General features: G+C 42.2%; 1 protein-coding gene across 2 annotated transcripts; it reads right to left on the bottom strand.

The window, feature by feature from the left end:
* Window positions 1-899: 899 nt before the first annotated feature.
* On the bottom strand, window positions 900-9,669 carry LOC141274192 (putative acidic leucine-rich nuclear phosphoprotein 32 family member C). 2 transcript variants are annotated; one of them, XM_073686282.1, is made up of 7 exons: window positions 9,391-9,669; window positions 8,102-8,251; window positions 6,795-6,917; window positions 5,740-5,923; window positions 3,136-3,215; window positions 2,760-2,808; window positions 900-2,179 (listed from the first exon to the last, which is right to left on the bottom strand). In XM_073686282.1, exons 1-7 carry the CDS (start codon window positions 9,508-9,510, stop codon window positions 2,094-2,096), a joined length of 792 nt encoding a protein of 263 aa, XP_073542383.1. In that variant the 5' UTR covers window positions 9,511-9,669; the 3' UTR covers window positions 900-2,093. The 2 variants fall into 2 exon arrangements, with proteins under 2 accessions (XP_073542383.1, XP_073542384.1); XM_073686283.1 differs by having other exon boundaries at window positions 9,457-9,666.
* Between the last annotated feature and the right edge of the window lie 1,237 nt (window positions 9,670-10,906).

Here is a 10,906-nt window from a genome sequence, read left to right as displayed (position 1 = left end):
AGGAATAAAACCTCAAGACTTGCAAGTAACCCACAATTTCCTTGGACTTGTGCTGCTTCACACTAGACCCAACTTGAATTTAAGAAATTTAAGAAGCCTATAATACTTCAAGGAATAGAAAAAAAAAAAAAAAAAAGGGGGGGGGGGGCTAGTTTGCAGTCTGCATTTTTCAGGTGTGGGGACACCATCTATAAGGAAAAGACGTTATTGACAAAGGGAACATTAGTCAAGGTAAACCAGCAGCACCCTAAAAACTTTAAGTTTGGACTTTCATATACAATTTGAGCACCAAAATCTCTTTTACAGCCATTAAATTGGAGCTTACTGCACACTGGTTTATTAATATCCACATCAATTGTATGCCCAAAGGCCCTGTAATGGTCATCACAGCGAGACAAAATTTGATTAAACCCTCACATATAAGCATTTACCATTTAATTTGATTGTTGAAGTCAATAGCAAAACAATTTGCAGCCCATTGACACCTTCACAGCACAAATACCATGGCTTTAGTTTATTCTAAGACTTAGCCAACAATGGTAAAGCCATGAATAGCAAACATGTGCAGAGCCAGATTGAATAGTCCATTAGGAAATGGTGTGCACATTTGCGTAAAGACATGAACATTGTACATGAAACATGTTCGGACACCAATGTTGCCAAGATGTAAACCATGCCATTTGTACAGCAATTCCCCATACATTTAGGATTAGTGGTCACCAATTACTTTAAGGCCAGGAAACATGAAAAAAAATTGCAATCATGTGTCTTGTGAATCTTAAATCTGCAACAGCGGTTCAGACACTTCCTCACTTTTACCAGAGTGAAACGGACATGCCGAGGTCCTGCTATACAACCTAACATAGCCGAGCAATAAAAAAAAAAAAAAAAAAGCAACATTTTAAAAACCCCAAATATTTTATTAAAAAGGCTTTCTGTAACAACTAAATACAAAACATGGGTGTTAAATAGGTCAGAATTGTTTTTTTTTTTAGAAATTTGTAGCTTAAAGTGATTTCCACAACCCCAATTGGCCAAAATCCCTATACGGAAGAGGGAAGATGCTTAAATGTAGCATTTTGAAAACATTGGCAAGATTTAATGTAGACCATCGTGATACCACACTAAGAGTAGGCGTGCGTGGCAGATCTGCTTTAGCATGGGGGAAAAATAAGTCTGTGCCATTTGTAATCTACAAAACTTGAGACAAATGGCAGTGCCACCACAAATTCAGAGGTAGGAAATGTTAAGATTGGAAATAGCAGTGAATTCAAGAAGTGGTATATAGAAACAGTTTTCAAAGAAACCTGACCAAGAAGCAAATGATGTAGATGCTCAGAAGTATCCAAGCATGTTGACACAATTCAATACTTTACATTTTTTAGAGGAGTGAGGTGATCTTCTAAAGACCTGAAAATAACCCATGAAGTTGATAATGCCAAGACCAGGACTAAATGCAATGATGTAATCCAGTTTCCAACCATCAAGCATACTGCATCACCAAAAGCACTGCATATACAATGCTAGTGTGCTCGGGGAGAAACCTCAAATTGCGAAATCAAATTGTTGAAAATATAATTTGTACAAGGTCGTTGTTAAATCTTATTGCCAAAAATACGCAAATGTTAATCAGACATGAATCAGGAGATGAACAAAGCAGAACATATTAAGGCATGATTGAACACAAGAATGCAGGATAGAGGGAGACTGTCTTTGGAATCATCCTCAGATTTTTAACACCCGTGCACCATTCACAGATCAGAGGAACCACAGAACTTTCACAGAAAATTCCAGAGGGGGGTGGGTCAAAGGGGGCAGTGGAAATAATAAAAAGAATATTTAGGGACATTCTACGATCTGACTCCGCAAATAGCTCAGGCGGCCATATGTTTAAATAAAGCGGCAAACAATTTCATTCAGACCAGAATAAGTCATCTCTCAGCCCTACACACAAACCAGGGGAAAATAAAAACAAACACAAATAGAACAGGGTGGCTGACAGCTGCATACAGTGACCCATCAGCAGATACTGCCACATGCACTGGTGGCCAGCCCAGACAGTCCATAAAAAAGATCCAGTAGCCTTTTGTGTCTTATTCATCATCCTCTTCCTCATCAAAATCATCTTCATCCCCTTCATCTTCCAAATCCCTTTTTCGTTTTTCTCCCTGGGGTGTATCTGGTAATGGGAAAAAAAAAAATAAATAAAAAAGTCAAACGTTTAATTTGGCAGGTTAGGTTGCCAAGCATGATGTACTAATGTCCGAACATTCCTAACACATGACATTTATAGAAAGGACAAATCATCATAAGTGACATTATTTACAAGTTCTATAAAGCCCTTGTACAGTTTTCTACACTGTACGTTTACGTATGTACTGCTCCTGGCTGACGTCACTATATCCCTATTTACTTCCCTGGAGCTGCTATAGTGAAGATATGCAAGTAGGGTGTGCGTTTTACAGCAACTGAAATAATTTAGTTCACTGACAGATTGATCATAGACTAGTAGTCTTCAGAAAGTAATGACTATAGCATCCTACCCAAGAAACAAGGGAGATCTCATTCAAAGCCTTTACTGAATTCAGTGTTCTCCTACTATGTAGGTTGGCCAGCACAGTTAGCTTTTTGATGAGATGATCAATTCCCCAGTCTTTACAGCAAGACAGACAGGTTGACTATTGTGTAAAATTTGTATTTTTTTGCCAGTATAAAAAGTCCGTCCCCCCCCTTTTATAGTAAATTCCCTTGAAACTCACCCTCATCATCTTCGTCATCTTCTCCTTCCTCCTCCTCTTCTACATCCTCCTGAAAATAAAGATTTCTCATGAACAAAACATTCACATACTGGTCAATTCTGGGCAACTTGTAACTTTCTACTTCCTAGATGCACTTTATGAATCAACAAGGTAATATTTGCCCCCAACCCAGCACACCTGTTACATATATTGAGTGCATTGGAACCTGGAGTACACCATTGCCATTGTAAACACTATTTTAGCTACTGAAATAATATATAAAATGTGTGCTCTATTTCACAAAAGGGCAGTTGAAATGTTACTTCAGCACGAGTTATTAACTACAGAGTAGCAGCTACCTAGAAAAATTTCAGATTGAAGAAAATCAGAAACAGACCTCATCATCTACTCCATCTTCATCTTCTTCATCAAGTTCGTCTTCATCAAGTTCCTCCTCGTCCTCATCATCCTCCCCTTCTGCAGAAGAACAAAACAATCACAGGTAAGGCAAAGAAAAACACTTTCTTTCTGAGGTAGGTTTAAGAATCCGTTTGCAATTAAAAGCTTCTTCTAAAGCCAGTGACATGACCCCAGACACGTGCACTTTTCCTGATTATTAGAATAGGGCAAGAGCACAAGTCTCAGCAGGTGTGTGGGCCCATGTCATCAGCACTGCAGAACGCCTTTAGGCTGTGTGCCCACGATGCGTTTTTTTTAAGCGTTTCAGCAGCGGCAAAAGCACTGCAGAAATGCATGGTAGAAGACCTGACATGTCCTCCAATGATAATCCGAATGGGCTGTGCACATGCTGCGGAAAAAAAAACAGAACTACCAATTATTTTGCGGAAGTGCTGCTTTTTCGCCACCATTAACTTGCATTGAATCACTTGGATTCTGCATCACTGTATATGTAGATGCGGAATCCAAGCGTTTCAATGTGCGGATGGTACCCAGGTCTAGAGGAGAGGAGACTCTCCTCCGGACCTGGGTACCATAGAGAACTGTAAAAAAAAAAATATATATATACTTACCTTCTGGCGGCCCCCAGTGAGCTCCTCCGCGCATGCCGGCAGATCACGATGGACTGAAGGACCTGCGCTGACGTCATCGTCATGCGACAGGTCACACGACGCTGACGTCGGCAGGTCCTTCAGTGTACCGCAATGTGCCGGCAGCCAGGACGGTGAAGCAAGACAAGTATATATTTATTTATTTTTAACCATTCTTTGGGGTCACACTATATAAATCCATGCCTTTTGCATGGATTTATATAGTGTGACCAAGTTGACAAGCGCTTTCCAAGTGATGCTAAAAAGAACGCTTCACATCCGCATGTCCCTGGCAGGAAAAACGCATGTACAATCCGCATGCGTTTTTTCTGCCAAGGGAGATGCAGAAACGCTCAGGAAAAATCCAGAGCATTTCTGCATCATGGGCACATAGCCTTAGAGTGTAACTAAACTGCATTTACTTATCCTCCAGGCCATGCAAAGTTATGACTTTAAAATCCTTCATTACCTTGTTCTGCCTTCTGTCCCAAACACTATACTACAGTGCTGTTTCAATGCCCAGTTCATGCTTCTTTTAATTGCTGCTTAGTAAAGATCTGTACACTGCTCTGCTACCCACCCAAATATTCGGGACAGGCTAGTACTCGTACCATGGTTCTTTGACTATATTACATATCTTGCTGAACAGCACTTGAATAGAGCATGATTTGGGGATTAAAAAGAACAGCAACAGTGTTTGGGAAAGAAGGAAGCAACACACGGAATTAAGGTATATTATAAAAATTAAAGTAGCTGTGCACACTCCACATTATAGATACCCGCATCATAAGGAAGATGGGAGCCTGCACACTAACAACCGGGCCAATTAAGCGCTGCGGTCAGAAATTGAAAGTGACATCTAAAATGGTTACCATCAGGGATCAAAGGGTAAACACAGATAGCGTCTGAGTGAGTAGTGCGCTCAGCCACTTCCACACATGTAAACCAACGCAGACGTATATTTACGGCTTTTTGAATGAAGGGGGTTAAATAGCTTTAGCCGTATTTATTTATTTTACATGCAATTTACAAGAATCCAAAATAGGACATCTTTATGACTGAAACCCTTTAAAAATGTACTTAAGACTCAGCAGGTTACCTGTAACTAGTTGGCTGCTTATTCATAGTTTACTTTTTTTGTTCTCTTACCAGAGTATTTTGCTTAGAAACCACACCCCCTCAAAATAAGAGCTGGAACTGAGGACATCTGACTAGTCAAGTTACCACTACAGGTCACAGGCAGTGGTAGATGTTGAAAACTACAATTTGGCATATTGGATTATTACTTTTATTTTCAATAGGAGTCAAGTTCTGTATACCCCTTTAATTGAAAAATCACAGAAATTCCGTTTCATGTACCTGAAATTGCAATTTATGCAAGTCACACACGGTACACTAAGGGGTTAAACACCAAGCTTGAAATTGCTGTACACCAAAACACCTGTGCCTTCTGAGCAAAGTATTCCTATGTACATAATCCTATTGAGCTGTGCATATTAAATGCAGGGGTCAACAAGAATCCCCCCCTCAAGATGGTGTGTTTACTCAAAGGCAGGGCTGTGGAGTCGGTATAAAATGGACTTACCCCAACTCCTAAAATATATAATAAATTGGGTACAGTAGTTAAATGCAGTTTGTGGGGAATATTTTTTCATAAGAATTTGGGAAAGTTATGAAATATCCTATAAATGTCTGTCCTATTCCTGATCTAAGGGTCTAGACTTTTAGCTGAGATGAATCTGTGCTACAGTAAATGTATCACTTAAACACGAGCCATGTATGAGGGAGTCGGAGTCATGGAAATTGAGGAGTCGGAGGTTTGGCTTAACTCCACGGCCCTGCCCAAAGGGTGTATGCAACAGAAGTTACATAAAAAGTATTAAGGTTTAGCAACTAAAAACTGGCATTAGTAGCTGAAGAATAATAAAGTTCTACTAGAGAACACAGCTTACCTTCCCCATTCTCATCAGCATCTTCACCATCTGGATCAGAGTCAGGTTCCTCTTGATCATCAGCATCAAAGCCATCAAGTAAAGTTAACTGGGGCAGCAACGCAAATACGCTCTCTCGGTAGTTGTTCAGCATAGTGACTTCGCAGTTGAACAAATCTAAACTCATGAGGTGATTCAGTTTTTTCTGTAAACGGCAAAAAGTTCTAGTCATATTTAAGACACTTCAGTTTTAATCATTTAAGCAGTAAAATGTGCATTACTTGCAGCTAATAAGGAACTAAATGTAAAATGTGCACCAGTTTACAGCAAGGGTACGTTTACATGTAAATTTATGGCTAATCACAGGAACCTTCCAAAAAGACACCAAGTACTAATTTGTAGAATCAAAGCGTTTCATGCCAGAATTCAGGCGTAAAAGCTGTCAAAAATTGCAAAATTGAGGCGCAACTCCGTTGTGCCAAAATTGTGACTGTGTTTTCACCTTAGTTTCAGCCAGCCGTGAAAATGGACAGAGCTGGAGTGGGATGCCACAGCTTGCTTCATTCACTACGTGCTGTGCCGTTCTCCATGCCTGAAATCTCACTTCACTACGTGACTGTTGCACGATTTCTGCCATGGTGATTACCATTCAGAAGCTCCAGATTCCCAAGGCAAGCACTACTTCAAGAAATCCCAGTCCCAAAAGGAGCAAAAATATTAAAGTTGATTTTGTTTTTTTTTAATTCACCCTCCTCTCTGGGTACTCTTCACTGAGTCTCCAGCACTGCAGCCAATCAGTGATCTCATAAGTTGTGAGCAGAGGCATTTGTCTACACTGGTAAAATTGTTCAGCTCAACGATCGGCCAATAAGTTGACATGTCAGAGGAGACTCACCGCTGAACATGAGGACTGAGTAAAGTTGTGTTTTTTTTTTTTTTTTTTTAAAACCGATGACCTGCAACTGGGGACTAGGATTTTCTGAAGGGGCTCATCCGCTTTAAGCTACAAATGAACAGGAGGATCACTTTGTTACAACCCCCCCACACTCCCAAAAAATCCATTTATGTATACTCACAAGTGGCTCCAGGGTGTTTATGTCCTTAATCTTGTTCCCACTGAGATTCAAGTGTGTTAAATTTGGAGTTTTTTCTGCAAGCACTTCAAGACCACCCGAAATTCGGTTATCACTAAGCTCCAACTGCAGAGCACAAAGATTATAGAGGTTATTGTTGCATTAGTATAACAATGCACATTTTTAAGTAACGCAAATCAAAAGCTGGATGTAGATATTAAATTTGCCCTGTAATTGTAGCAGACTGCTGGGTAATTACCAAGTCTTTAGCTACACAAGCCACTCCTTCAATCCAGTTTTACATGGACTGGTCACCAGATCAGAAGAAGTGTCCAGATTTTATATTTATTACTGCGGCTCCCGAGTATGCAGTATTGTATTTTTAAATCTGCGGCATGGTTTCAGATATGGGCCTTATTATTTAGTAACAATTTGTATGGTCTCCACAAAGCAGGCGATGCTCATAGGTTAGGTACTAATGGCGAGCAGCCTAAAAGATTTGACCCCAGAGAATCCTGTAGTAATGATCTCTTGGTAAAGACCATAAAAATTAGCACTAAATAAAAAGATATGTCTCTGGAACTATATGGCAAACAAACATGTATAGTTAGGAATAAAAAGAAAAACTGGTCATATCTGACAATTAGTTTCTGTGGAAGCCAGTCTTCACTTCTGTTCTATGCATTCTCTGTACTTTACTGGAACATCAAACAAAGACTGGTTGCCACATAGGACAAAACGATGGATCAGGGCTGAGCGACTCAAATGGCTTCTCTAATAATCATCAGATCAGTGGCAATCTAAAACTCAAAAAATCGTTCAGCTCTGACTGGATGTATACTGTATACAGAGAAGGAACTGCACAGCTCAGTTCACACTGTAGTAGCCATTGCTAAATTCTGCAGCTCAGCTTCCATTGAAGTGACCAATAGCTGAGCTGCACAGAAAGACAGCACCGACTGTACAGAGCTGTAGTTTTGGCTCTGTATAGTTTAATCCAGCCACCAACGGAGCGGACCGGTTGGCGTGTCAGACCCCTCTGATGAATTCGCTTTAGGATAAGTCATCAATATCTGCCTGAGCAGTCAAGCATTACTGTCATTTTATGGCATCTCCCATCCTGCACAAATTTGATCCAGATGTCTATCCACATAGAGGAGTTTTACTAATAAAAAATATGCAACATTCTGATTTAAAAAAGGTGCAAGAAAACTGGTGTGTTGAGCAACAGATTTATATAAAACTTCCCTCATAACATCTATTGCCCCATGCAGTTATACCAAGGTTATCTCACACATAAAACATCTTACCTTCTTTAATTTCTCCAGTTTGGGAAGATTAGCTACTGACAACAAGTTAATGTTGATCATGCTCAAGAACTCCAAGTTCACAAACTCGGCTGTAAGTCCAGTAATTTTGCCTTCATCTGAACGGCAGTTATCCAAAACCATTTCTTTAACCTGCGTTAAAAGGAGATATTGCTAAATAAGGCATACAAGCGGACACATTGAGATCTGGAAGCTGTTCCTATCCCTGACATAGTCTACAGTGCTTCTCGCCCGAGCACGGCACATTGTAAACATCTGCAATAATGCAGTCAGTCAAGTCTAAGGAGATTCTCTCTACCGTGAGATCGGCAGAGGTCAGGATGATACTGTATTAAACAGACACCCCTATATAACAAGCTTCTTCTGATGCCCTCCCCCATCCCTAAACAGCTGCTCTCGAGATTATGACAGTAACTGTACTTCTGGAGCTTTAGGATGATCAACGCTGCGGTCTCAACCACACATGCTCAAACCCTCCATCACACCCACTGGCTTCCGGTTAAGACCTCAGCCCCATGTCAGAGCAGTTGCCATATTGTGCCATTCACTCCAGACCGAATTCATTCATCGGCCCCAAATGCACTGTTTACTTTGAAGTCTAAGCTCAAAAGTTAAAGATAAAATTATATATACAGTGGGACAGCAATGTACTAGAAAGGTCAGCCATAGTGAGAAAGCCACACTACAGGGCCCCAATTAGGAAAAGCTGATGGGAGAAAACATGTGTCATGGAAACTTTACACAAGGGGGCAAAAAAATAAGTGCCAAGGGGCATCTAATGTAATGGTGCAGAAAAACAGTTTATTTGGGATAGGAACAACATGATGATTATTATAAGGAAAAAAAGTGATTTTTTGCAGAGAACCATATAACAGCCCTGTATTAGGTAGACACAATTATAGGAAATGAGAATAAACCCTACAGCTAAATCCCAAAGTGATGTGAGCAGACAGCTGCACCCGGCGCAGGAAGGAGCACTCCGCCATTCCCCGGTACAGAGGGGACAGCCCACAGCAACAATGGTGGCTCCAGCCAGAGACCACACGTGCTGAGGGGCTGCAGCCTGAGCACAACTGGAGCAAACAAGTGCAGCTTCGGCGGGGACTAGAGGCCGCCTCGTGCACAGGGCGGGAAGCGGCACCACGAGGCTCAGTAACGGGGCCACGTCCCGGGAGTTTACCGCCGGCCACGTGTTCGGGAAGTAATGGCCTCACTTCCCACTGCAGCGACTGGGGACCACGGAGAGCCCACGGCCACGAGCGACCGCTTACATAAGCGGAAAAGCAAGAAATCCTCGGAGCCATGGCACTGAGGGCACCAAGAACGAAGCCGCTCACCTCAGCCGCCTTCCGGTTCCTCAGCTCCAAGTCCAGTCTCTTCTCCATGTACATTTTGTTTTAGTGAAGAAAAGTTGCCGAATACCGACTTCTTAAAAAAAAATAAATGCAGAAATAAGCAGGAGCCGTTTGTGTGCGCCTCTTTATATAGGAACGGCGCCAAAGACACAAAGGAGGGGTTTGGTTATTGGGTGGGAGTATGTGGCGCGATCCTTCGGCTGACATCTACTGGACACGCTCGGTACTGCACTCCCGCCTCACACGCAGCGAGCCTATAGCAGGCAGCAACAACAACAACTTTATTGACAACGTGAACGCACACATGGAAAATAGTGTGGCGCCTTTTATCGCCATTATGGGGAGAGAAGCACCAAATGGCGATGGACGGCATGTGCTAAAAATAAGTGCCCGGCCTCGGCCTCAGCATAGGACGACACTACCAGCTCAGTCCTCACACAACAGCTCACCTGCTCGCAGTGACGGACAGCCGCGCTCTGTCTCCGGGGCCTGCACGGGCTCGGCGCCCGCTATCACCCCGAGTGATTTCACCGCCGTGAACCGGGGGAACCAGCGCTTACCACAAAGGCCTTGCCTCACGTAATGGCGGAGGGCTTCCACAGCACCCGCCTCAGGGTGGAGGGAGGCTTCATGGCGGACATTGTGGAAAGCCATTTCTGCTTCACTTGGAGCCAGTGTAGAAAACAACATGGATTCCTGGCCATATTAACCCCTTCACACCCTTAGGGTTTTTTGCTTGCCAGAGCCATAACTTTTTTACTTTTCCATCACTATAGCCAAGTCTAAAATTATTCCATAACTGTAAGGCTATGTGCACACGGTCAGCACTGTCAGCGCTTTGAATGCAGCATACTCTACGCTGCGTCCAAAGCGCTGCGTGCAGATGAATCCGCATGTGTTCATTGAACCATGCGGATCCACCGCAATCAATACATTGCACTGATCTAATTTCTCTTGCGGAGACTAGAAACTCCACAAGAGGAATTGATATGCTGCGGTCTCGAAAGACGCGCCACGTGTCCATGTACATGGGTGATCCACAGGTGCATGGAGACGCATAGTGGGCATGGGATTTCTTGAAATTCCATCCACATTGCTTGTAATGGAGAACTCTGCGGTTTTCACCCAGCGCAAGTGCACTGCATACAATTCGCAGCTTTTACTGATCGTTTGCACATACCCTAAACCTGCCCCAACGTTCATATTCTCTGACAGGAAACTTCAGAGAAATGTGATATTAAACCATAAACTAGTGCAAAAGAAATCCCTCAGGCATTTCTATGAAGGTTGTGGAAATAGTTGATGTACCCAGCTGTTCAAAGGGCAAAAATTGCCACTTTCACCACCCCTATAAGTATTTAGAGCATCATTTTCACTATTGATACCTATATGCTATGCCACTGCCCCCTCTTATATTTTTAGCCACTAAACA

The sequence above is a fragment of the Phyllobates terribilis genome, unplaced genomic scaffold (genome assembly GCF_046119375.1).
Source record: "Phyllobates terribilis strain yellow unplaced genomic scaffold, ASM4611937v1 Scaffold_1__5_contigs__length_1240528914, whole genome shotgun sequence".
In the NCBI taxonomy this organism is placed as follows: Eukaryota; Metazoa; Chordata; class Amphibia; order Anura; family Dendrobatidae; genus Phyllobates; species Phyllobates terribilis.
This window is presented reverse-complemented; position numbering and strand designations above follow the sequence as displayed.

Excerpts from the sequence above, each read along its gene's own strand:
- LOC141274192 (XM_073686282.1), bottom strand. The coding sequence starts at position 9,510 with ATGTACATGGAGAAGAGACTGGACTTGGAGCTGAGGAACCGGAAGGCG. Across the intron at positions 8,252-9,390 it reads TTTCTTGCTTTTCCGCTTAT|GTTAAAGAAATGGTTTTGGA; the intron begins GTAAGCGGTCGC and ends CTTTTAACGCAG. Across the intron at positions 5,924-6,794 it reads TAAACACCCTGGAGCCACTT|AAAAAACTGAATCACCTCAT; the intron begins GTGAGTATACAT and ends TGCCGTTTACAG.